At 42.5% G+C, this 27,856-nt stretch overlaps 1 protein-coding gene across 1 annotated transcript in view; it reads left to right on the forward strand.

The window, feature by feature from the left end:
* gpd2 (glycerol-3-phosphate dehydrogenase 2 (mitochondrial)) overlaps window positions 1-9,307 on the forward strand; it is a 162,786-nt gene extending 153,479 nt beyond the window's left edge. Inside the window, exons 13-17 of the mRNA XM_080199098.1 lie at window positions 1,840-1,998; window positions 2,630-2,739; window positions 2,847-2,925; window positions 3,281-3,379; window positions 6,871-9,307. Coding sequence (XP_080055224.1) covers window positions 1,840-1,998; window positions 2,630-2,739; window positions 2,847-2,925; window positions 3,281-3,379; window positions 6,871-6,996 — 573 coding nt within the window. The 3' untranslated portion in view covers window positions 6,997-9,307. The remainder of the gene's footprint in view (window positions 1-1,839; window positions 1,999-2,629; window positions 2,740-2,846; window positions 2,926-3,280; window positions 3,380-6,870) is intronic.
* The last annotated feature ends 18,549 nt before the right edge of the window (window positions 9,308-27,856 follow it).

Raw genomic sequence — 27,856 nt, forward strand, 5'->3', positions numbered from 1 at the left:
CATGGTGCTGCAGAAAGTTTGCCATTTATATCAGTTCAGTTAGGCTTAGAGAAAATGATACTATTTGGCAAACAGGAACATGGTTGAGTTCACAGGTTTTGAAGTCCTAGTTTCTCTCTGAACTTCAGCTTTGACTGAACAATTAGAAAAATTCTCATCCATGGCACGAAAAATTCCAATTGTCAAGATAATGGCATCTTGAAGCTTTTTGTGCTGCTCTTCAATCTGGAGCACACTTTCGGTAGAGAGGGGCATACCCAATAGTGTAAGATTCTGTAGACCCCGAGTGATACCACTCCAACAAATCTTACCCCGGAATTTTATAATCCACCCCGGCAGATTTGAGTTGGAGGGACCCATAAAATTCTGCAGGTGTCCTTGCTGTCACTTATCTGCCTGCCCCCAACCTGACAGTGATTTTTAAGGAAAGGACAGGGCTGGCCTACTTGCCCTTACCTCAATTGAGGCCTGTATGTGCCAATTCATGACAACTTCCCACCCAGCTGCAATTTCTAGGCCAGTGGGTGGAGGTCAGTAATGGGGCAGCGCCAGACAAAGAACAAAGAACAACCCAGCACGGGAAACAGGCCCTTCGGCCCAACGAGCCCGCGCCGCCGCATCACCCTACACCTATTCTACCCTGCATGTCTACGAATGGAACCCCTAACTTAGCCAGATTCAGGGGAGAATAGTGTCAATTTGGTAAAACTAATCAGCCTAAGAGCACATCTTTGGGGTGTGGGAGGAAACCGGAGCGCCCGGAGGAAACCCACGCAACCACAGGGAGAATGTGCAAACTCCCACAGACACAGGCCCAAATCCATGTATCTGCACTGCTAGCAGTGCTGACAGATTAGCTTGCTTGGGCCTTGGATGGAAAGGGCAGCAAACTTCCATCCTAGTCCTGTTTTGCAATCAGGCCCCTCACCCAGCAAGGTTGGTGCACACTCCCTCCCGCCTCAGCGTTTGCATCATGACACCCCCCCCAACTCCGGGTGTCTCTTTACCTGTCCCCACCAAGAGACTGCTGGCTATTCACTCAAAGGTTTTTAAATCTTTGAAATTCTCTACCCCAGAGGGTTATGAATGCTCCGCCTTGCTTTTATTTAAGGCTGAGATAGATATTTGGTCTGTAAGGGAATCAAGGAATATGAGGAGCAGTTGGAAAAGTGGAGGTGAAGCCCAAGATCAGCCATGATCCTATTGGTTGGTGGAGCAGCTTGTATGGGCCATGTGGTCGTCTTCCTCCCCAGTTTCTTATGTCTGTAAAGACATTGTGTCTGTAATGTACCTTTGTTATTCTTGGTGCAATTGCTAAACATCCTCCTATATTGGAGGTTCAAGTCCGTGACAGAGTTATCCAACTACTTCAACAAAATAATTCTATTCTTGGCAAGTTTCCAGATGTGACCCCAAACAGGTTTTACAATTGCAAGGATATGAAGATCTGGCTCTATCTAGTTCGATGCTGGATTCTTCAATTTGGCTGCCATCCTTTTCACCTAAATTGTTTTCTTCTTGCAGTCCCGTTCTTTTCATAGCCTCTTACTGCATGTCAGGTCAAAGTCACCCTCAATTACCCATTCTGTCTCTCTTCACCACCCCCCCCCGCCCCCCAAGCCATCCCAACCCTCAAGTCCTTGTGTGTTCCGATCCTCCTCTCTTCTGTGGCTGAATTCCAAGCCTGACACTAATTCCTCGTTTGTACCCAATGGATTGTAGCACCTCATCCACCCCAACCAGTCTTCAGTTGATTGACAGATGAAGCTGTGAGAAAATAAGCATTTTGGTTTTTAATATCTCAGAAATGTAAAAAAGAAATTTGTGCATCTGACATAGGTGAGATATGCTGTGAAAGAATATGCATGCACAGCTATTGACATCATCGCTCGCCGTACACGTCTCGCATTCGTAAATGTGCAGGCTGCTGAAGAGGCGCTTCCACGCATTGTGGAAATAATGGCCTCAGAATTGAACTGGACTGAGAAGCGAGTGCAGGTAAGCTGCTTTGTACTTATTTCTAACTAAATTTTATTTCACTAGATAACTCTCTGTAGCCGAATGAAACATTGATAGTTTTAGATGACACTTTGCAGGATTTCTTTGCACTGTTCCTTCATTATTTACTGCGAGCCTGAATATAATAAATGCATCTGCACAGACCAAACATCTGCCCTTCTTAGTATTTGCTGCAAAGAAGACTTGGTTTTATTGAATGAATTATGGATTTGAAAATAAACGAGATACCTTATATCAATAAAAATTTAATAATAGTTTTTATTTTATTCAAAGTGTGTCTAATGCATTGAATCAGGTGATCTGAGTGGGATTTCAGAATGGAATGCAGCAATTGGGAATTTACTGATTCATTTTTGTTTCTTTGAATTGAATGATCTTGTATGAAAATAAAAATTCTGTAATTTACAACAGCCCTGCCCTCCCCATTAAATTGTACCATGGATTTTAAACAGACACTTGAATTACATAGTGTAGATTGCTTTAATTACAATTGTTAATAATGTAAAGTAATAAATATAACTTACAACTTTTTTGCCGTAATTTAAATCTTATTATCACTACATATTTAATTCCTAACACTCCGAACTTGATTCTTATTGCATATATTTAGGCTGAATTAAAGGCTGTTCAGCAGTTTCTGTACCAAGAAATGGGTTATAAGACTCGATTTGATCAACTAACAAACACCGAAATAAACCTTTCGCCTTCAGATGTGGATAGGTAAAAACATCATTCTCTCTATTTTTTCCTTTCCTCCTCTGCACTTCCCTATTTGCTTAGATTTAAAAATCCTTTATTGCTTCAACTTGGTATACTTGCTTTTTCAGGTACACAAAAAGGTTTCAGAAATTTGATGAGGATCAGAAGGGTTTTATTACAATGATTGATGTTCAGCGTGTGTTAGAGGTAAAATCATCCTTTACTGCCACAGATGTACTTAATCCATCTCACCATTTAAAAGCATCTCACCATTTAAAAGCAGGATTATTTACAGGAGGCTGGAAGCAGTACATATTTTATCATTTGTTTCAACACAACTGTAACTGCTGTGCATTTGGCTTCCTATTTAGTTAGTTCATAAATTTTGTGAAACTTCTAGCTGTTAATACAGACCTCTCATAATAAATATTTAGCCACAGTGGAAACATTTAACATTGGCAGAGGGGCCCTTGCAACAAAACTTTATATTTACTGCAAAGTAGCTTTTGTGAGCTTGTAATGCATTTTAAAACTATTTGTTTTTTGTTTGTTTTCTATCTAGAGTGTTGGTTATCAGGTCGATGAACAGACTATTTATGAAATCTTACTTGAAGTTGACATTAACAAGAATGGGCAGGTAGAACTAATTGAGTTCTTGCAGGTGGGTATCTATCTTTCTCATAAGCCTTAAAGAGAATGATGGTGTAATTTGGAAATCATTTAAATTGTTTAGATTATCCACTAAAATTCCCTCTTTGAATAAAGAGGACTGTTCAGTCTTTTGGCATTAATTTAATTTGTGTGTAAAATAAAATTGAGGTTCTTGATCTGCTTATTTAACTTTGTCCCCGAGAGCATTTTGAGTTTATTTTTCCTCTGAAAGTAGAGTTTGTTTTTGTAGATCTTGTCCTGGGTAGGTATTTCAAATATCTGCCAGGTCTTTCCTCTGTGGTGACAGTGATGAATGCAGAACATGAGATAAATTAATGCTAGGGATTTTGGTCAATGTCAGGTCTTTCCTCACTGTGTCAAGTTAAACAAACAAGATCAAGGCAAAGGAAATGGTAATTGTCCTTCCTGAGATGAGCTGTAGATAACTGCATTGTGGTAGCAGATTGGAGATTTTTTTTATCTTCTTTGTCTGCCGTGACAATTGTTTAATAAATGTTTATTTCAATGTAATGACAGTGAGTGCCTCAAAATGTGTAAATAAACTGCTTTAATTTCTTTCCTCTGCCGGACAGTTATACAGATCGTAAGAGTGTAATAATTAAACTGTAGTTTCAGTAAATAGAAATTGATGTGTACAGTCATATGATGATATCCATGTGTTAAAATCAGAGGACTGTTAATGCTCGGTGTAAACCTTAGGCATTAATTATTTCTGCAAGTCCAGTACTAATTTAATCTTAATGGTCCCAAAATCACGGATTCCACACCAGGAGTACAGAGCTAGAATAAGCTAGAATATTTTACTTTGTACCTATTCAAGATTGATGGAGATGTAATCGTTGATGTTCAGTTTCACTGAATGTCTTGCAACAAAATAAAGGGTGCTGTGCCATGATTGTAGTTATTTTCATAGATATCTATAGTACAAAAAGTACTCTAACCGTATTCAGAACAGAGAAACTGAACAAATCGTGGAAATCTATGAATTAGTTGCAGTGAGAAAAATACTGAAGACAAACCATGCCTAATAATGCAGAGAGGCAGGCATTTCCATGTAGCAATATTCCCAGCATTTTAGGTGATTCAGAGCTTTTAGTCTGAGGAGGGAGAATAACTTGTATAAATTGGTTATGTACAGCACCATTAAACAAACTAATACTTAATACTATGCTGGATGAAGAACAACAGATTATTTGTGGTTTCAGGAAGAAATGGACCCCATCAGTATAAATCCATAGTTGACAGAGTTTGCCTCATCTTTTGAAAGTGAAGACTTGTTCAGTAGGACAGCAAATGTTGTTGAAGAATTGCTCCGTGAAAAAGTTCAAAAATCTAATTTCAGCAAGTTTTTGGGAGATACAGAAGCATTACTCCAAAAGTCATGTCCACAGCCATTAATCGGAGTAAAATACTCCTTTCAAATACCACTGTTTGGTTTTTTAACTCATTCGTGGGACATGAGCATTTATTGCCCATCCCTAGTTTCCCTTGAGAAGATGGTAGTGAGCTGCCTTCTTGAATCGCTGCAGTCCATGTGCTGTGGACTGGCCCACAATGCCAATAGGGAGGGAATTTCAGGATTTTGACCCAGCAACTGCAAAGGAATGGCAATACATTTCCAAGTTAGGATGGTGAATGGGTTGGAGAGGAACTTGTAAGTGGTGGTGTTCCCATGTATCTGTTGCACTTGTCCTTCTTGATGGAAGGGATCGTAGGTTTGGAAGGTGCTGCCTAAGGATCTTTGGTGAATTTGAACCTAGAACTTTATACAACAATGAAAAAACAAAGATAATATTCACCTTCATAATCTGAGTGGTATTCTGGCTGAGTGAATCTCCTGCTTGATACACTGATGCAGATCACAGGCCTGCTGGACAAGGTGAAAATGCCCCTAGCATCAATAGTTTCTATGTTACAGGGCATGCTGCCCTGTTGTAAGTGAGCAATATATTCTGTTACATTATGCTACTGAAAGACCTGGGTCTTTCATGAGTTCAGTTTCATGATTGCAAAAACCCTTTCTGCCCTTTATTCTAAGGAAGATGGAGTATAAAAGAAGGAAGATCTTTTTAAAACTGTAGAGAGCATTGGTAAGACCGTACCTAGAGTAAAGTACTAAAGTTTTGGTCTCCTTGCTTCAGAAAGGATATTGCATTGGAAACAATTGAGAGGGGGGTGATTAGGCTCGTTCCTTAGATGATGGGTTGGCTTATGAAGAAAGGCTGAGCGGGTTTGGTTAATACTCATTGGAGTGGCGAAGACGGAAGTGATTTTATTGAAACATATAGCATTGTGAGAGATTTTGACAGAGTAGATGCCAATGGGATGTTTCTCCTCTTCAAGAAATGTAGAAACAAGGAGCATAGTTTAAAATGAGAGGTCTCATTTGAGGCAGAGATGAATAAGAATTTCTTTTATGAAACGGTACTCTTAAGCTGAGAGGAATGGAGGCTGCTTCATTGAACATATTCATGGCTGGGTTCCAGTTTTTTGATCTACATGGAAGTTGAGGGTTTAGGGTGCAGGCAAGAAAATGGAGTTAAGGCCAAAATCAGATCAGCTATGATTTTATTGAATAGTGGAGGAATCATGAGGGGCCATTTGGCCCCTTCCTGCTCCTATTTCTTATGAACTGATTGGGCAGGGCTAACAATATAATTTGAAATATTGTATCCTTGCTGAAATAATGAGGGTGATTCTCCCAAAAGAATTAGCAAGAAAAATCCAGACTGTTTTCTCAGTCCAACTTCACACTCGAATTGCTCCACTCTGTGCAACGTGGAGGTCGCAACCATGAATGTCATTAAAGGCTGGGGGAGAGGCCTATTCACGCTGGAGTCTGATAGCTCTGGAACTCTCGCATGTGCAGTGGCCCCGATCTGTCAGTCTCCCATTTGCTGGTCAGCCCAGGACCCCCGCAGTGCTGCCCTCCAGCCCCTTCCACCCCAAGGCCTGATTGCAGCCCCCACAAGCATTCCCGGACCAGCCCCGAACAAAGAGCATTCCGATGCCCAGCCTCCCCTCCACCCAGCGGTGGTGATACCCACACCATCCCCATCCCCCAGCTGCCGCAATCGCTGGCCTCTCTCCAGCCCCGACCAATCTTGTCCTCAGAGTGGCAGCGGGACCACCCACGTCTACTGATTGCCCCTAGGCCCCGTTCACAAAAAACTTAAATTACTTACCTCTCTTCTTGCCAGTTTCCAGCACGGTCCCGAATGTGCCTGTTCTCCATCTATGGGAAACGTGTGTGCATCGGGAACACATACATTGGGAAAGCACACGCGAATCCTGCAAAATGGCCGACATGTGATTCTCTCATCCTGACGTGCCAAAAAACGTGCACGTCGGGATGGGAGAATCGCCCTCAATATGTGTGCATAGAACCACATTGCATAAATCGTCTATTGATGTATTAACAAACTGTATGATCAATGGAAATTTCTTTCTAAAGTTTCCTTCAATTGCTTTTCTCTCTAGTTGATGAGTGCAATCCAAAAAGGTTCAGTGTCTGGAAGCAGATTGGCTATCTTGATGAAAAGTGCAGAAGAGAATCTGCTGAGAGGAGATCCCATTCCTGTTCACCGCAGTGGAGGAGGCTTGTGAGTCTTGCTCACCAAATCCAGTATTGGCCAAATGAGAAAGCAAGATTTCTACTGACTGCTATCATTGCTGGTTCAAAGCTTGGTGCTGCAGGACTTTCCTTTTGCGCTGTTTGAGCTTTACTCCTGTTGAACTTATCAGATGCATGAAATTCTGTAACCTCCTTCTCAAAGTCTTTTCTTTGGACATTGTGCTTCATAGCAATTTGATTGTTGCATTATATTAGTAAATTATTCAAATACAACATATCTTTATATCTGGGGTAAATTTTGATAACTAAAATAATTGTGAAATCTTTTCTATTTCAACAAGTGAGATTAATGCAAAATAGAATAATGGATCATAGTAAAATGTTTATCCTCCAGCTTGGAAAGAGAATAATTTTATCTTTGTGTGCCAAAATGGTAGATATAAAGTAACTCGAAAATGTATAAATGAGTTTTGTGCTTGATGGGCAACATCTTTGGTGGATAAGTACTTTTCATTATGCTCCCAGGAAGTTGTAGTTTTGGTATGATACAATCTATTTTAATTTTCCATTCAGCTGCTCATTACAAAAACCTGATAACCTAATGGCTTCAGATACTTCATATTGTGATCAAAGCTTTGGCAAGTAACTTGTTCTCACATCCCATTACGGGTCTTATCAAAGAAGAAAGTATTGATGTTATTCATGTGCCTCACCTAGAAATCTTCAAATATTTATACCTTTTAATAAAACAATGATCAGGATTGATGCTAATACAGTGAGTAATTGCCCATTTCATCATATTTAATAATAGGTTTACTGGGAAGCACTGATTTTAATGACTGAAAAGGCCAGATTTTCACCGCTGGCTTAGGATATGTGAGTCAGGCCATGTCCTGACTTTGCGTTCCCAAAGTCTGAATGAACCCGCATGCACATGTTATTTTCACCCTGTGAAATCAGAGGTAGGCTGAAGTCACAGCCAGTGCCTGCCATTGCAGGCCCAGGATGGGAACAGAGGCACATAAGGTTGGCATGTGACAGACCCATCGCCATTCACTGGGACAGCGACTCAGTTCTGTGGATGACTACTTGGTTCCCAAGCCCTCACCACCCACTCCATGCACCCTCCGTTCGCCCTCATATCTGTCCCCCTCTATACTTCCCATCCCTCCCATAACCCCTCATACTCCCCATTCCCCCTTCCATTTCTACTGTTGACAGAACTCATGAGCTCTATAATGACACTGTGAAGTCATTGAAATGCTCATGAACTAAAAGAAAATCCATTTAAACTCCACTTAAAAGAAATAAATAAACATTCAGAAACCTCTTCAAATAGTTCAACCCTACTATCCATAAAAAACACTATCAATCAAACAAAGCTTTCAGTCCTCCTCACACATATGTTAACAATACCAGTTGAGCTAAATCCATTAATGAATTTTGGAACTCAGCCATACTTTCATAATGAAATTTCACTGCACAACCAAATAAACAAACCATCCAGAGCTCAGTACAATTAGTCTTTGAAGTTGCCTGACCAGATGACCAGCTTTCTCCTCAATTTTTTTTCAAAGAACTTAATAGGTAAAGTTTCAGTAAAATAAATTTCTCATTTTTTCAGCTATTCCAAAGACTCAACAGATGTATGGACTTTAAGTCAATGTAAAACCAAAAGGCAGTGTCCCGATGACACATTCAAATCTGATTTCCAATATTGTTGATTGTGAAGAGCACTTTATTCATTTGAATGAAATTTTCTTATTGTATGTGAACAAGTATGCAATGCTGATCAATTTAATGGTCTCTGTCCTTTTAAAGATAGAGCCAAATGATCAATCACTATTATAAACATACTTAAATTATCATACAGCGATTATAGTATGGTACATGAAATTGGCAAAAACTTTTAAACTTCCCTGTCAAAATGTTTTCAACTCCAGGCTTTTCTCAAAACCCATGAACTGACTGACCTGACAAGTTTTACACAGGCTTCATGAAGTATCCACCTCACTGATTATGTCCAGCTTTGGAGAATTCACAATTGAACAGGCATTTAAGAGGCCTAACCTGACCTCACTTTGGGTGTCCGGTGAGCACAAGTCATGATTCTGGTATCAATCAAAATGGGGGGTGGGAACTGAGTCTGAAATTCGAATTTAAGGTTTCCCGTTTGCTTTCATTTTCAGATGCCTAATGTGAATTTGCCTAGTGTCAGGTCAGCAAAGTTCAGCACTATATCTGGAAACACTCTTTTGATGCCACATCATGGAATAGAATAGAACATAGAACACTACAGCACAAACAGGCCCTTCGGCCCACGAGTTGCACCGATCACATCAACACCTATCTATAACCCCCAATCCCATAAAACCCCATATACTCATCCAGAAGTCTTTTAAAAGACCCCAGCGAGTTCGCCTCCACCACCACTGACGGCAGCCAATTCCACTCACTCACCACCCTCTGAGTGAAAAACTTACCCCTAACATCACTTCTGTACTTTCCTCCCCGCACCTTAAATCTGTGTCCTCTCGTAGCGACCATTTCAACCGGGGGAAATAGCCTCTGAGAATCCACCCTATCCATTCCTCTCAACATTTTATAAACCTCTATCAGGTCGCCTCTCAACCTACATCTCTCCAGGGAAAAGAGACCCAGCTCCCTCAACCTAACTTCATAAGGCATGCCTCCCAGTCCAGACGACATCCTTGTAAATTTCCTCTGTACCCTTTCAATAGCTTCTACGTCTTTCCTATAGTGAGGCGACCAGAACTGCGCACAGTACTCCAGATGAGGCCTGACAAGGGTCCTATAAAGTTGCAGCATTACCTCCCGACTCCTAAACTCAATCCCTCGATTAATGAAGGCCAGTACACCATACGCCTTCTTGACCACCTCTTCCACCTGCAAGGCCGATTTAAGAGTCCTGTGGACCCGGACCCCAAGATCCTTCTGCTCTTCAACACTACTAAGATTTCTGCCCTTGATAGTGTACTCGTTCATACCGTTGGTTCTGCCAAAATGGACGACTATGCATTTATCCGCGTTGAAGTCCATCTGCCACTTCTCCGCCCAGTCCTGCATCCTATTTATGTCCTGCTGCAACTTTTGACATCCTTCCAGACCATCCGCAACACCACCGACCTTCGTGTCATCAGCGAACTTACTTACCCATCCCTCCACTTCCTCATCCAGGTCATTTATGAAAATGACAAACAGCAAGGGTCCTAGAACAGATCCCTGGGGCACTCCACTGGTGACTGACCTCCATTCAGAAAAAGACCCATCCACAACCACTCTCTGCCTTCTGCAGGCAAGCCAGTTCTGGATCCACAAGGCCAAAGGTCCTTGGATCCCATGCCCTCTCACCTTCTCAAGAAGTCTTGCATGGGGGACCTTATCAAACGCCTTGCTGAAGTCCATGTACACCACGTCCATGGCACTTCCTTCGTCAATGTGTTCAGTCACATTATCGAAGAACTCAACTAGGCTTGTAAGGCACGACCTGCCCTTGACAAATCCATGCTGACTATTCCTGATCATGTCAAACCTCTCCAAATGCTCGTAAATCTTGTCCCTCAGAAGCCTCTCCATCAGCTTACCAACCACTGAGGTCAGACTCACCGGTCGGTAATTTCCCGGGCTATCTCTGTTCCCTTTCTTGAAAATAGGGACTACATCTGCAATCCTCCAATCTTCCAGAACCTCTCCCGTCTCCATTGACGATGCAAAAATCATCGCCAGGGGCTCTGCAATCACTTCCCTCGCCTCCCACAGTATCTTGGGGTATATCCCATCTGGTCCCGGCGACTTATCTATCTTGATAGAATTCAAAAGTTCTAACACATCCTCCACCTTAATATCCACATACTCAATCTTTTCCATCTGCTGCAAATCTTTAGCAAAATCTCCCAGATCAGCTTCCACCGTGAATACTGAGGCAAAGTACTCATTAAGCACCTCTGCCATTTCTTCTGGTTCCACACAGACCTTTCCCCCTTCACCTTTTATAGGTCCTATCCCTTCTCTTCTCATCCTTTTACCTTTCACATATTTATAGAAGGCCTTGGGATTCTCCTTAATCTTACCCGCCAAGGTCTTCTCATGACCCCTTCTGGCTCTCCTAATTTCCCTTTTAAGCTCCTTTCTACAGTCCTTATACTCCTCAAGATCCTTAACCTCTCCTAGTTCCCTGAACCTTTTGTACACCTTCCTTTTCCTCCTGACTAGGTTCAACACAGCCTTCGTGCACCACGGTTCCCGCGACCTACCAAAACCCCCTTGTCTCATCGGAACGTTGTCATGCAGAGCTCCAGACAAACATTCCTTGAATATCCGCCACCTTCCTTCGGTACTTTTCCCTAAGAACGCCTCCTTCCAGTTTATTTGTCCAAGTAACTTCCTGACTTCTTCGTATCTCCCCTTACTCCAGACAAACACCTTCCTAGCCTGCCTGATCCTATCTCGTTCCAATGCAATTGTGAAGGAGATAGAATTATGGTCACCATTCCCAAGATGCTCTCCTACCGAGAGATCCATCACCTGTCCTGGTTCATTCGCCAGTACCAGGTCAAGTACAGCCTCTCCCCTCGTAGGCTTATCCACATACTGTGCCAGGAAACCTTCCTGAACACACCTAACAAACTCCTCCCCATCCAAACCCCTTACCCTAGGGATGTTCCAGTCGATGTTTGGGAAATTGAAGTCTCCCATCACGACAACTCTGTTAGTAATACATCTCTCCAGAATCTGTTTCCCTATCTGCACTTCAACTTCCCTGTCACTATTGGGCGGCCTGTAGAATACACCCAGCAAAGTTTTCGACCCTTTGCTGTTCGTAACTTCCACCCACAGAGACTCTGTAGATAGTCCCTCCACGGCATCCTCTTTCTCTGCAGCCATGACACTGTCCCTGATCAACACTGCCACTCCACCACCTCTTCTGCCATCCTTCCTGTCCTTCCTGAAGCATCTGAAACCTGGCACCTGAAGTACCCAGTCCTGTCCCTGAGACATCCAAGTCTCCGTAATGGCCACCACATCACAATCCCAAGCAGCAATCCACGCCCTAAGCTCATCTACCTTATTCACTACACTCCTTGCATTAAAATATATACACTTCAGCCCCTCAGTCTGGACATTTCCCTTCTCCACCCCCTGTCTAACCTCCCTCTCATACTGCCTGCGGTCCTCCCCTACCTGGGAGCTAACCTCCTCCGTCCCAGTTTCCCCATTGCAATTCCCTCCCCCCATCCTTTCTAGTTTAAAGTCCCCCCGGTAGCCTTAGCCAGTCTTCCCGCCAAGATATTAGTCCCCCTGGGATTTAAGTGCCACCCATCCTTACTGTACAGGTCCCACCTACCCCTAAAGAGGTCCCAGTGGTCTAGGAACCGAAATCCCTGCCCTCTACACCAGTCCCTCAGCCACGCATTCAGCCTCCACCTCATTTCATTTCTTCCCTCATTCTCCCGTGGCACAGGCAGCAATCCTGAGATTACTACCTTCGCTTTTCTCTTCCTCAGCTGCCTACCCAGTTCCCTATAGTCCCTTTTCACGAGTGCCTCCCTCTTCTTGCCTGCGTCAGTAGTACCTATATGCACTACAACCTCTGGTTCCTCACCCTCCCCTTTCAGGATGTCTGGGACCTGCCCAGAGACATCCCGGATCCCAGCCCCAGGGAGACAAACCACCATCCGCGACTCCCTTCTACGTCCACAAAAACGCCTGTCCGTGCCCCTCACTGTGGAGTCCCCTATTAACACTACCTTTCTGCTCTCTCTTTTGATTTTTTGACTCACTGGCTCAGCTCCAGAGACCTGGCCACCGCTTCCTCCCTCAGATGAGCTGTCCCCCCTAGTAGTACTCAGGCCGGAGTACTTAATTTGAAGGGGGACATCCACCGGTGTGCTCTCCATCACCCGTGGTTTCCCCTTCCTAATAGTTACCCAAGTGCCCTCATCCCGTTGCCGATCCCGTTGAATAGAATCGTAGAATCTCTACTGTACAGAAGAAGCCATTTGGCCCATTGAGTCTGCACCCATTCTCTGACAGAGAATCATACCCACGCCCTATCCCCATAATCCTGCATATTTTCCATGGCTAATCCATCTAGCCTACACATCTTGAGATGTTAAGGGGCAATTGAGCATGGCCAATCCACCTAACCTGCACACATTTGGACCGTGGGAGGAAACCACTTTTTCATGAAATCTGTCGGGCACTTAGCAAATCAAAAGTTGGGCCTGTTGCATTCACATTTTTGTATCATAATGTAGCCTAACCATTGGAGCTCAAAGGGACTGCCAGAGATTAGCAGCAAAAAGTTAATTGGATTCCATTTATATGTATTCTTATTCTTTTCCAAAGACTTTCAGAGATCTAAAGTTGTTGCTCAGGTACCAGTTTACTGTGTTTGAAAGCTATCAGACACTCACAGCCAGACACAATAATTAGGTGAGGCCCAAGGTTCAAGATCTTTGGACCAATTTGTTCAGGTACATTTTAGACACACTAGGGGTTTTACTCTGATAGTCCACTAATCAATTTCTCTTTAATTTTTTTAGATTTCCCACTAAAACTGTTGTGTAATTCTCCTAGTAGACACCTTATTACTTTATTAAAAAGGCTCTTCATAAAGTTATAAATGTGCTCATTAACCCAATAACAGTGAACTATGTCTTGTAAATTGGGAAAAAAAAACTTGCAAACACAGAGCATTCACAAGTACAATCAAGAGATGGTAAGGAAATGAAATTCTATGGCCACTTGTTCCAGAATTGATGTAGCATTTTGTTTTACTGGTCTGAGTTTCAGGTCCAGGGTATTTTATCTCCAAGATTCCTTTAAATGCTGACAGCACAGGAAAATTAGTTTAATCTCTGGCGTAGACTAACTTGCATACTTAGAGCAGCAAGGTGGTTTCAGGAAAGTCTCAGATAGGAAGGGTGCAGAATCTGCAATGGTGCAGAACTCCACCTGGAGCTGTCCACTCTCTGTCAAAGTTGTTGCCCCACCCAAGCTCAGCTTAAAATGCCATCAGGGACTTGCGGACATTATTGGGCCCTGATTACCATTCATGTGTGAGGCTTTTGCTTGAATCCATTAGATAACTTATTTGTTATTATAACCAGTGATGCAAAAATCAGAGATTGGTGGGAACAGAACAGAAAATGGACCAATTACAGTTTTTAACTGCTCTCTTGCCACAGAATGGGAAAAGTTAAAATTATCCCTCCCCTGATACCACAATTTTGCACTACTTAAATTCCTATGCAATGGTTAAGTTCATGTAGCACAATGCACAAAATAGCACAGACTGTGACATGGAGGCTGAATGCCTCCCTCCCCCTCACCACTCCACACTCCTCCTCGCACACACCCACACAAACACTGTGAATTATGGGATTATGGTGGAGTGGGCAGATGCTCAATCCATAAGATACATTTTGCTCAATAAGTTATATATTTTGATCTTGTGGAGAACATCTCCCACACTAGAGAAAGTCTTCTGCTGTCTGATCATGCAGTTGAACATTATTCCCCTCATGAAATGTGTAACACACCTATGATTAGCATATATGCCTAAGCCATCCTAGATACTTTTTGATCAGTGGATGCATCCTTTTCTTCAGCAGTCAGCTTATTATTGCCCTGACATGGATGAGGAGAAAAAAATCTGCAAGTCCGTATCACAAAATAGAAGTATTTTGAGCAACACAGTTGATTCTGAATTTAGAGAGAGAAGCATTGTGTGTGCATAGGATTGTTTATATATGGTCATGGTGGATTTGTGTCTGTGTGTGTGCGTAACTATTGTACAGTAATATCTAGTGATGACAGTCCTGAAGCAATACAGCTTAAGTTTCACACAGCAGAGTCTCCAGAATTATTTGAGTCCGAGAAGTCGCGAGATCAATGTTCTAAAGGTGGAGTATTGAAAGCCCTTTATTCTGCCTCTGTTTATTTTCTCTTTTGGCACACATTTTATGCGGTTGTAGCAGATGCTGATTAAAAACCTGTTCAAATAGCCTTTCTCAGTGCAACCTGCAGATTGAACCTGGGCCCATGTCTCTCCAACCCCCACATCCCCCCACCACATCTCCAGCTCACCAGAAGGGTTTCCAATCACTTCTAACTAAATAAGGTGCTTTGAAATAAAAATTAAATCAAAGATTTTCATGTCTTTTCCTTGACTGGATTGTTTATAACTTATTTGTCAGCATGCAGATTTTATGCCTGCTTTCAATTATTTCTTTAAAGATTATTGTAGCTTCAATTGCTCTTGGATTTTTCAACATGTAGAGTTCCATTTTGTTCAAATTTAAATGTTGCCCTTTAGAGAGTCCCATTTTGTTTCTGTAATATTTTCCATGCACTGAATTTAATAAATTAGTCAACAATTTTGTAGATTTTCATTAGATTTATGTACATTATGAGTAACTTTTTAAAATATTCATGTATGGTATTTAAACTATATATTTAATCCTCTTCAGAGTGAAAATGCAGGTAGTTGTAGAAATGTGGACCAGATAGGGATGCGTCTTACCTAATTTCTCCAGAGTGATGTGGTTAAACATTGTTGTGCTGGAAACAGAAGTACAAGGTAATAAGATAGATTTACAATTTAGTGTAATTAAAAAACCATAACATAAACGAAACGTACACCATATTGTGAGACGTCAGAAAAATTTATTTTGTATTCTGAGATTTGAATTCTTTGAAATATCAACTCTTAGCACATTCATTATTACATGAAAGAACATTTGGATGTTTACTGGTTTCTGTTATTATAACTGAAATGTTCTGATAGTTTTCTGATTTCTCCCATGGACTATGCACAAAACAAATTTATACCCCTTGGAGTCCTGTTTTGTTTCTGTGAGAATTTCCATGCACTGAATTTAATAATTAGTAAACAATTTTGTAAATTTTCATTTTGAATTTTTTTAAAAATATTCATAGATGGTATTTAAACCATATATTTAATGCTCTTCAGAGTGAAAATACACATTGTCATTAATTGTTGTAGAAGTATGGACCATCCACCTCCTCTTAACAGTAAGTACATTCAGAAATAAGTTTTGAAAATGTTCAAAGTTTTATTTTAGTGTTAAACTGTACTAATGTTAGTACACCTGTTGGCTTTTAGTACACTCCATAATCAAGTTGTTTATGCCACCGTGTCTCTGTTGACACATATTCAAAATAGCTCCACATCACAAAAGTAGAAATAAAACTCCACCTAGACTGCCTAATGTCAGTAGGAGCCTAAACAGAAATGCAAGGCAGTTACATTTACAAAACAATGAATTTTTTGAATCGTAGCACAAATTAAAATCACGCACATCATACTTTGGAATTTCAGGAAAATTTGATTGTACTCTGAAATAAAGGCTGGAATTCTCCACTGCCAGCAAGAAAAGAGAATTTGGCACTCAGCCAAATCTTCATTCATTGCAGCAGGACTGGAGAACCTCAGCCAAGGGCGAGATCGGAGAATTCCGTCCATAAACTCTTGTCATACTTCTAGTAATGTAGTGAATTCTAAGGGCAGATTGCATTTTAAAAAATGTATTTTGATACCATATCAGGGAAAATTTAATTTGAAGCAGACCTTTAAACAAAATATAAGAGTTTATTCGCATTTTACTGAAGATGAACCAAAAATGTTGTTTGTGGCACAGGATACAGAATATCAAAGTATCCCTACTTGTGGTTATTCTGTGGAATTTTGTTGTGAATGAAATAGTTAGCACTGTTAATGACTCTGTTTTAACTTTTGTAACATTTAATTAACAGTTTAAAACTTTTGCTGTACAAATGGGCTGCATATCATTTTGGAATAAAAAGAGAATGTTCTTAATGTGCCTTGCTTTTAATTGAAAAAAAACAGATTTGAGAAGATGAATCATTATGAATTGTATTGTGTAAAACATTAACCATTTATTTCCCAAAATAAACAAAATACCTGTATCACTATAAACAATGTATGCGGCAGGTAGTATGATTGTATTTTCATTTCCCAACTGATGCTCTAAAATTGTGCTTGAAATTATTTGGCCTGAAGTTTTGTAGTTTCTCTCTCGTAGCAAAAATGGTGCCGTAGGCCTGATTTTGGAAGTTCCACCCCCAAACCAGGCACCCAGCGTTTTCCCAGAGTGAAGGGTATGTGAGCAGACCTGTGGTTCACAGAGGCAGCTGCACATGTTAAAATGCAGCTGCCTTCAGTCAAGTCTTATTTTTGTCAGCTGGATATCCAAAACAGGAGTTGTACACTTTTTTAGACCTAGCATGAAAAGGCCTACAGTTACCAGAGTTCTTTGAAGAGTTTTGATACCCTTTTGGGAAACCTTTTTAGCAAAGTCAGAGAACCTTTTGGGAGATGTAAGATACTGATACTGAGCCCAGAGTGGTTACTGGGTGAGTTGGCATTGGAGAGTGAAAGGGCAATGGATGGCTGGAGAGATGGGTTGACTTGAGTTGGCACTATGTTGGGATTGGAACTATAAAGAACCATGGGGCTAGGTAGAGGGGAATAGATTGGCATGCAGGGTATGGGGGGGCATGGTGGATGGAGGGCATAGTTTTGCTTTTATCACAACCTGTTGTTGCATCCAACAGCATTTTGATGGCCTCTGAACTCTTCCCAGGGACAGCAGATGCAACTCCTATTTTCACTGCCCCAGAAGTCTGACATCTGGATCTCATAGAAATCATAGGAACCCTACAGTACAGAAAGAGGCCATTCGGCCCATCAAGTCTGCACCAACCACAATCCCAACCAGGCTCTACCCCCATATCCCTGCATATTCACCTGTTAACCGCTCTAATCTACACATCTCAGGACACTAAGGGGCAATTTTTTAGCATAACCAATCAACTTAACCTGCACATCTTTGGACTGTGGGATGAAACTGGACCACCCGCAGGAAAAACACACAGAGATGAGGAGAATGTACAAACTCTACACAAATAGTGACTCAAGCTGGGAATCGAACACATGTCCCTGGAGCTGTGAAGCCGCCCAAAGTGCATACCGGGTGAGTTGGCATTGGAGAGTGACTGTGGCCAGAGATTGTCCTGATTTGGTTATGTGTCCATTGTGGAGCGGCAGGGTGGCACAGTAGTTAGCACTGCTGCCTCACAGCTTCAGGGACCCGGGTTCAATTCCAGACTTGGGTCACTGTCTGTTCTTGTGTCTGCATGGATTACCTCGGGTGCTCTGGTTTCCTCCTGCGCTCCAAAGATGTGCAGGTTTGGTGGATTAGCCGTGCTAAATTGCCCTTAGTGTCCTGGGATAAGAACATAAGAACGAGGAGCAGGAGTAGGCCATGTGGCCCCTCAAGCCTGCTCCGCCATTCAATAAGATCATGGCTGATCTTTTTGTGGACTCAGCTCCACTTATATGTCCGCTCACCATAACCCTTAATTCTTTTACTTTCAAAAACTTATCAATCTTTGCCATAAAAACATTCAATAAGGTCGCCTCAACTGCTTCACTGGACAGGGAATTCCACAGATTCACAACCATTTGTGTTTTCACATAGATTAGAGGAATTAGCGGGTAAATATGTGAGGTGATGGGGTAGGGCCTGGGTGGGATTATTGTTGATGCAGACTCAATGGGCCGAATGGCCTCCTTTTGCACTGTAGGGTTTCTATGATTCTATTAGATTAGTCAAATGCCATGCTGTTATACAGAAAGATGAGATCAAGGCTTGGGTTTTTGCAGAATTGTGGAGACACCACAAACTTTTAAGTAGGGCAGGAGAGACACAGATTTAGAAGTCCTGTCGCCATTTCCAAAAGATTCTCTTTTTCGTGGTCAGGAAAATGGGGGGTGGTATCGTTCCCACATAAGATAAATCCAAACTCAACAAGGCATTTGAACTCTCTGCTGATTTCCAATTTTCAGTGCAATAAAGGCCTTAACCCACAGTGCAGGGATTAGGAATTCTTAGAATAATCAGAGGATACATATGGTCTCTAGAACTGTCAAGCAGCAGTTATTGATATTCCAAATCCTTTAAAAAAGCAGCCTGCACTGTGTCAGTTGAAAATATTTTGTTTGACTGTTGCATTGGCTGTTTGTTGGTGTTACCCCAAAGGGTAACATTATGTCATCAATGCTCGGCTGATTTCCACAACTTAGCATTATCTCAGTGGAAAATCTTAAGTTTGACAGCTCAATTAGGTTATTGAAGCATTAGCTGTCTGATATGGGTCTGAATGCAAGCCTTTTTATAAGGGATGAAGATATTTGGGGACATTTAAATGTTTTGAATGGGCTTTCATGAATGGAAATGTTTTTTAACTACAGTAAAAGCTGTTAAAGATATTTAGACCTTTATTTCATCTCACTTCGACATGAATGTTGATTTGTACTATTGGAAACTGGATGAGCCTGCATGGAGGATGTAATGGCAAATGATGGTTTGGGGCATTAAGTTGGCATAAATGTGCTGAAGGATATGGGTTGGCATAAAGTTAGCATGGGGACATGGAGATGACATAGAGATGGATGGGGTGGTCATGAAATGTGAGGGCTAGAGGGCCGAAAAATTAACAACTAGGGCAAAGTCCCAGAGAGCCAAAATGGGCCTTTTAAACAGCTCACCTCAGCACTTCGCAGCGCTTGTGAACAACTCCAATCTGTGTAGGGGAGTGGTAGGTCTAGCCATTCCACGCCTGTGCCCCCAGAATGATCACCACGACATTCAAAGAGGTTTCTCCCAAGACATATGCAACAAGCTAGAAAATTTTGTGACTCATGCTAACCACCTTGGGAGCTAAAGTCTGATCACAAGTGTAGCTAAAATTGTGCTTTATTATTCTGGGACATGACATGGGACTGGGAGATGGGGATAATTTGACCAAGTGCAATTCAGCCCCCATTTTAAAAACATTGCCAGCATGTATGATTTTATTTTTACTTTGTTTCCAGTTATTAATCCCCGCATCCATTTATAATGAAATCCCACTGTAATTACACCATCAAATCAGTGGTAACGCTACAGTGCTCTAACTGGGAGATGGCTGTAATTACAGTGACAATCAACACAGCTGATTCCATTATGAATCTGGAAATTTATCATGGAAAAGTTGAAAAAAAGTGTACAAAGATGCAAAATTTTTAATATCGAGCTATATGTGTGCATACTGAATGCACAGTGAAAGAAATTACCAGGTAGATTGTTCATCACTTGGCAGACTACGTTTTCAAACTGGTACCAGGACATGAAGCTGGTTTAAACGTCAGTTGCTCAGAAACTACCCTGACTGATAAAGGGCTAGATCTCAAATAACTGTAGAATGCAGTAAACTCTTGGGCCAAACTGGTTTAGAATATATTCTCCCACACTGTAATTTTGAAAGTTCCCATCAACCGTGTCTGATGTCCATGCGCCCAAGCACACACACAGGCAAACAGACATATTAGAATTGTTATTTTGTATCTGCTCTATTAATTCTAAACTCAAATTAGTTTTGGCGATGTGTTGGATTAAAATGTCAGGATTAAAATAAACTGTCTCACATCCTCTCTTCAACACTCAGTCTGTTTTTAACTCCATACAATAAAATGGGCTCCTACAGTTCACTCATCCTTAAAAACAAATGGTCACCTTCGTTTCTGATGTATAACTGGGCCTGACCTCTATGCAAACCCTAAACATCCCACACTCCTAGGGCTGTGACATACCATCAATCGCAAGCTGATAAAGGAGCTCAGTATGACATAACAGCAGAGCTGTTGAATGACTTAGCGCTGATAAGAACAGGTCAGGGTACTGACGTCTCTTAATTTGAGATTCATTCAAAGCTGGTTTCCGAAGTGAAATAACCCAAGCCTGTGCAGTTTATTTGTTCCCAATGGAAGATAGTTGATATGCCTAGAAAGTGTTGAAAAGAGCTATTTAGAACTGCACTGTGGTATGTTTATTATGATTTGGAAGATGAATAAAGAGGAGTCTGGTCAAATTCTCAGGTATACAAATGCCACATAATATTTCACATGTTCATAATAGTGGTGATTTAAGATGTCCTTAATTTAGAACAGTTTAAGCAGTCTTCTGAACCCAAGTCCATACTGCAGCCTTGAAACATTGATAGGATGAGGTGACTTATATTGACTGGATTTTTTTTAACGAATCAATTGCTTTTCTCCTGCCCTCTTCTGAAAACACTGGAGCATGTCTATTGTATAGTTCTGTTGAAACCAATCACCAATATCTTGTACAAATGAACATTGTGAGTGTGTTTCAAAAATGGACTGAATGATGTTACTGGAAAGTTAGACTGCTCTACGTCCATGGTTGTGTGATATCCAGTCTGATGGATATTGGGTCATGTTCCCAACATCATTATGCCAGAAGGCAGTAACACAGTTAATAGGCAGCCATAAGAATCAATAATCTGTCCACCATATTCTAATTGTCAATGAATAGGCACTTGAGCTCATTCACAGTCAAATCGACTGCAACACAACATTCGAAGTAAGGGGAAAATGCCAAGCGGGTAACTCAAATTTTTTTTTCCATGATGGCTTGTCAGGGTGAGTTCAAAGACAGCAGCTGGATTTGGTTTTTGACTTCAGCTGTTCAGCTTGCTGTGAATTGTATGTCATTATTCTTGGAAGGTGTGTTTTCAGTGTTATCTTTGGTGTTTTCATACTGAAAATTGCCTGCAGACCTCTGCACTTCAGTCTGTGTGGTTTGAGTAGCATGGGGCTAGTGGTCTCTGTAGGACACACATCGTCCAATGAGGAGGAGAGCATCAGATTGAGAAGGAGAGGGAGAAGGCCAAATAGTCAGGAGCAGGGGGTGCAAGAAGATATCCAACCTCTACAGGCGCAAAGGGCTGCAGAGGACAGGATGCTACAACCACGGAGACACTGTTGATATGCCTAGAAAGTGTTGAAAAGAGCTATTTTCAAGGACAAGGCCTTATCCTCCCACTCATCTTTACAGAGTGAGAATCAGTGCCTTCAAATGTCTGAGACACAGGCCAGAATTTTACTGTCCCGTCCACCACGGGTATCAGAGCAGGCGAAAGGCAGACCATGGAAATGTCCGTTGACCTCAGATGAGACTTTCCAGTTTCAGGGCGAGTGAGGCTGGATAATCCTGCCAATGGTGTTGAAGGAGACTCAGACTGTCAAGAGCCACAATAGCCTCTTGATGCTAGCTGGGGACATTACTTCCAACTATGTGGGAGATTGGTTGGGTACAGCGGGTAGGAGATGGTGGTCACTCAATGCCATTTGCTATGAAGGTCATTGTGGAGCTGAATCATTTTGGATCCATTCCAGGCTGCCTGTGATAATCTCTGTGGAATAACTCAGCCTCCTGTCCACTGCTACAATAACGTCTTACAAAGATTCAAAGGGCAGGCGAATATATTGCATTCTTCACAGACTCGCACTTTCAATTTGAAGAAGCTAGAAGGTTTGCGGCAATGTCATATTTTCCCAGGTTCAATATGTGATCGACTGCACACATGTCCCTGGCAGGCCAGTCCTACCTATTTATAAACAGAAAGGGCTGTGCTCTGTAAATGTGTAATTAGGATGTGACCACCATTGGAGAATTATGCAGGTCTGTGCTAGGTACCCGAGCAGCAGCCACACCTCCGACATTCTTGGGAACTCCCAAGTGCCAGACATGTTTATTGGATCTGATGGTTGTTGGGTGACGAGGGTTATCCTTGATGCCAATGAGAGTTGCAAGGACAGACGCAGAGAGGAGGTACAGTGACAGGCATGGCACAATCAAGACCATCATCGAGCAGACTTGGTGATGAAATTATGATCCAGAATGTCATTGATGATCAGTGTGTGCTGCACTCTGCACAAACTAACACTTGAGGGAGTTCAGGGAGGGGATTCCCTGGAAGCAAAGGCACCACAAAAAAGCAGTCATTTCTGACATTGAGACTGGTGAGGACTTGGAGGCATGACTGGACAAAGAAGTGCAAGGGCTTGCATGGGAGTGCACAGGTGATCACAACACACATGAAGCTTTCATAATAGAGCTTCCAGTCGGTCATGCAATCGAGGCCTCTGAGCTGCCGATACAGTGGGAGCATCTTTTTCATCCAACCTTCACAAAAACTCATTCCAAATGCCTTTTCAACACAATCACTGCAGCCATCCATTAACCATCATTGTAAATGGACGCACATTTGCATAATTATTTGCATGGAACACATGACTTGTTATTTTCTTAAACCAAAAATGATCGCCTCGACCTCTGCACGATGGCTGTATTTACATATGGCAAATGGGCCCTTGTCAACAAAAATATCATCTGCACACACTCATGTGAACTGATAGGTACAGTCTTTCTCAATCTCTTCCCATGCGCTGTGACATGGAGAGATGTTACTTATCTGTTTGCTCCCTTGCTCTGAACCTGTTCTCTGTGTGGATGAGATCTTGAGTATCCCACCATGTTAAAGTCTGCAGAATGACAGCAGGCCTTTCTATCGCCATGACCCTCAAGGATGTCAGTGCCAGTGGCTGAGGGGCAGAGGAGAAGCTGCCCCCATCAGAAATATCCCATAAGGTGCTTAAAAATGGCAGAAGCTGCTGTTCACCCTCTGCCAAGATTGGGCTTCCCTGCCTTCCTTAGTGGGTATGATGTGGAGATGCCGGTGTTGGAGTGGGATAAGTCTCACAACACCAGGTTAAAGTCCAACAGGTTTATTTGGTAGCACAAGCTTTCAGGGCACTGCCCCTTCATCAGGTGAGTTGTTCCTGAGTGGGACCAGGAGCTGACTGAGTGTCCAGGTTCCCAGTCCTTCTGAGCATTGAGCCAGGATGATAGAGTGTAGATCAGTTCTCATGCCCATGAATGCTTCTGAAACCTGCCTTCCAATCTGTCCACGGCGGAAGATGAAGAGTTACAACAGTGCATGTGGCCTGGACGTCCATGCCAGAATGTACAGCCCCTCCGGTATCTCTGCCAAATCTCCACTTGCTATCTGTCACCTTGCAGACAACTCCAGAGGTTAATTTCCCAATTGAGTCCCTGCAACTCCTTTGACTGCATGTACCTGCCCCACCACAACAGCTGGTTGTGCAACTGTGAAGTGTCCTCCCCAGATTGTGGTTCTCCTTGCTCCAATGTAAAATATTCTGCTGAAGTGCCAGCGTCTATGCTGGTGCTTGGTGCATTGAGACTGCACCCTCCAAGGCTCCCTCTTCCTCCTTGGAGGCTAATGACAGTCCCTCCGAGCTTGTGGTCAGAGCTGTTGATGGTTCACCTACACAATAGAGAAAAGACTGATGAGTGGGTTATAACCATTCTCTGCCTTCATTGTGTGTTTAAAGACACAACCTTCAGTTTTGGTAGCTCTACTTGCAGAATCAGCTTCTGGCCTGCACATAATCTTTCCTCCCCACTTCTTCAGAGCCTTTGAACACAAAAACCACCAATGAATCATTCATAACAGTATACCAGGCATCATGCACCTGCCCCTTACTTGTCTGAATACCTCTTTTAACTGTTGATAATGCCCCTTGAGATCTCCGCACCCCCAGGCCTTCCTCCAGTCACATCTCTGCCAATTGAACAGCTCCAACCCGTTGTTATGAGATCCAGAACCCCCTCCTCCATAGTTGTGAGGATGTTCAGGTTGGCCATACCCACTTCCTGCACCTCCCCCGGTATTGTGGGTCCTCTCCTCCTGTAATGTAGTGTGGCACTGCGATGATTTAGATTTCTGATACACTCAATCCTTCACACTTACGCCCTGTGAGAACTCCACTGGCTGCACAATGATTGGCACAGTAGGTGGCATGATGACACAATGGTTAACACTGCTGCCTCACAGCTCCAGGGACCGGGGTTCAATTCCTGAATTGGGTCACTGTCAGTGTGGAGTATTCACATTCTCCCCATGTCTGCATAGGTTTCCACTGGGTGCTCTGGATTCCTCCCACAGTCTAAAGATGTGCAAGTTAGGTGCATTGGCCATGCTAAATTGCCCCTTAGTGCCCAGGGATGTGTAGGTTAGAAGCATTAACAGCTTAAATATGTGGGATAACAGGGTTAAGGCCTCAGTGGGATTGTTGTCAGTACAGACTTGATGGGCCGAATGGTCTCCTGTACTGTAGGGATTCTATGATTGCTAGCAGCCTATAGGCTGTGTGCCTTCCACACCTTACAACGCATGCACCCCACACCCCAACAGCCCCCAACCTCCAATACCACCTTACATCAGCGTTGGGGGCCACATTCACTGTCATTTGGGGGTTACATTGCCCTGGATTCTGAGTAGTACACAAAGCATTATCCAGATAGAACCTCAGCATATCTCACTGGCCTGAGTTTTTCACCCTTTTTTTGTACTCACTCGGCAGGCCCTGAGGTGGGCGTGAAATGCACTTCAGGCTGTGATGGGCCTCACAAAGTGATTCCAAACTGACTGGCTAATGAAAGGGCAGCCGGTGCGAAAAGTGCTGGAAAAGGCTCAGCGCTTCCAGGGAGGACAGGAAGAGACTGGACACAGAGGAAAATGAGGGTTTAGGCTGGCATTCCGAATATCTCCCTGGAGAACAGCCACTGCAGAGCTGTCTCAGAGAACTACAGACCTGTAAAAAATATATAGCAACACATTCAAACACAAACCTCAGTCTCCAGCCAACTTCTTAAGTTTTATTCTAATCCTGATGTCAAAATTACAGCTTAAACATGAAGACCACCTGGCCAATCAGCCTACCATAAAAGCAGATGGGCTACATGAAATTGTGTGCAATTGGCCTCCTAATGGGCTAAGCTGCTTGCTTGATTGTTGGTGGGTGCATCTCCAACAGCCATGCATGCCCGCCGACTGAAATATTGCTTGAGCGTGTGATGATATTGGGACACGCGCCCAACATCTTCACACATGATTTCACACTCTTCCTGGGATGGTGTGTGTGTGCCCAAGCAATGTAAGATTCCAACTGCTGTGTGCACTCGTGTCCACACTAAAGACTTACTCACCCTTGCAGATCTTAAAAGGTCAATGAGCGTCTATTGACAGCAAGTCCAGGTCCTCGGGGCGATCTGACCTCTGCTACAACCTCAGGCCAGGCCGCTCAGGTCATACTGGGAGGTCTTCTCTTTTGATTAGCAGACATGAGTACCTCCTGCCTGTTACAGATATACATATGAGCATAAGAGTTAGAAGAAGGAATAAGCTACTCAGCCCCTCAAACTTCTTCATCATTCATGTGATAATACTGCGCCTTTAAGTAATGTATTTGCCATGTTCCTTGTACAGGGTCTGTTTTAGCAGTTTTTTTTTAATTATTGGTGCCATCCTGTCTATATCCAGCAGTCCTGTATTGTTACTGCAGCTGCATACTTGTTCCTAAATCTAAAATGTTTATTTTAATATGAACTAATACAGAGGTTTTACTGAGTAGTGCTAGATTGGGATGTTTGATAGGGAACAAATCATATGATTGGGTGAAGCAAGGCTTATACAGGAAAATCTAATCTAACGCTGCTTTGAGTTGTTAGAGGGCAATACCTCTCTGAAGTTGAAAACTGGAATCTGCCAGGAGATAAGTCTCTTTCTCTGAGAATTCAAAATTAGTTGGTGTTTGGAAGCTGCAGATGATGTATCCCTTTCTGTCTCTGAAATCGGGAAACTATTGTCTGAATCTCTGCCCAGAAGTGTTAAAAGGCTGGAAATCTATCACCGCATGAGCATACTTGTTTTTTGCGTTAACTAATTCCAAAACAGGGTGTATGTCTGTGAGGATTTTTTTCTTAATTGGAACAATAGAGATAGTTAGCTGTTAAGAATTAACTTTCTCATCTTTAAGTGATTAAAGTTATGCTAATTATTTTTGTTATATTCCAACTATGTTCTTACAAAGTTTGTTTTGATAAAAGCTTTCTAGTGGGTCACTTGAATCATACCTGGAGTGAAACACTTTATGCTTATCCTAATGCCAAAATCAAACGCAAAAGTTGGGGTCTAGACCAACTGCATAGTATCTGGGCTGGTTCTTAACATTCAGTAAAAATCATGCTGACTTGATTGTAATTTCAACTCATTCCCCACTCCGAAAACCTTTTACCTTGTTGCTTATCAAGGACCAATCTAGCTCTGCCTTAAAAGTATTTAAAGACTCTATAAAAGCAAATTACTGCAGATGCTGGAATCTGACACCAAAAGCGAAAATGTTGGCAAATCTCAGCAGGTCTGGCAGCAACTGTAAGGTGAGAAAAAAGCTGACATTTTGAGTCCAGACGACCCTTTGTCAAAGCTGTTGACAAAGCTTTGTTTTGTCAGATCTGCTGAGATTCTCCAGCATTTTCTCTTTAAGTTTCAAAGACTCTACTTTCACTGACTACTTAGGAAGAGAGTTCCAAAGATCCACAGCTCACTGGGAGAAAACATGGGACATGCCGCTTCACTTTTTTTTGGCACTCTGGCCCCCATAGAATCTGCTGATACTTTCCCATAGATCCCCCGGCAACTTCCCCATGGACCCCCCGGCACCTTTCCCATAGCACCTTCCCCATGCACCCCCACTCCCATGGAACAACTCTCCCTGGCATGAATAGACAGTTTAATGTGGGGTGTGCGTCAGGTGTAAAGGCCTGATAATTACATTTAAATGTATGAAAATGGGGATCCCACTTTTTAAAGTTCCCAATATGTCATCTACCGGGTGGAGCTGTGGTGGAGGATGGGGGACAATCAATTGGGGAAATCCCACCATTATAAAAACATGCTTGGATTCCTGTCTTATTCTCTGCTGCCTTTGCTCTTCCTGCCCTCCCCTACAAAAACAGGAGCAGAACACCCCACCCTCCAACGCCATGGTGCTTTCTGCTTTATGTTTTCTGGTAAGACTGTGTTATTATGCCTGACTTCACTGAGTTTTGA

The sequence above is a fragment of the Carcharhinus amblyrhynchos genome, chromosome 11, assembly GCF_965287045.1.
Source record: "Carcharhinus amblyrhynchos chromosome 11, sCarAmb.v2.hapA, whole genome shotgun sequence".
Classification (NCBI taxonomy): domain Eukaryota; kingdom Metazoa; phylum Chordata; class Chondrichthyes; order Carcharhiniformes; family Carcharhinidae; genus Carcharhinus; species Carcharhinus amblyrhynchos.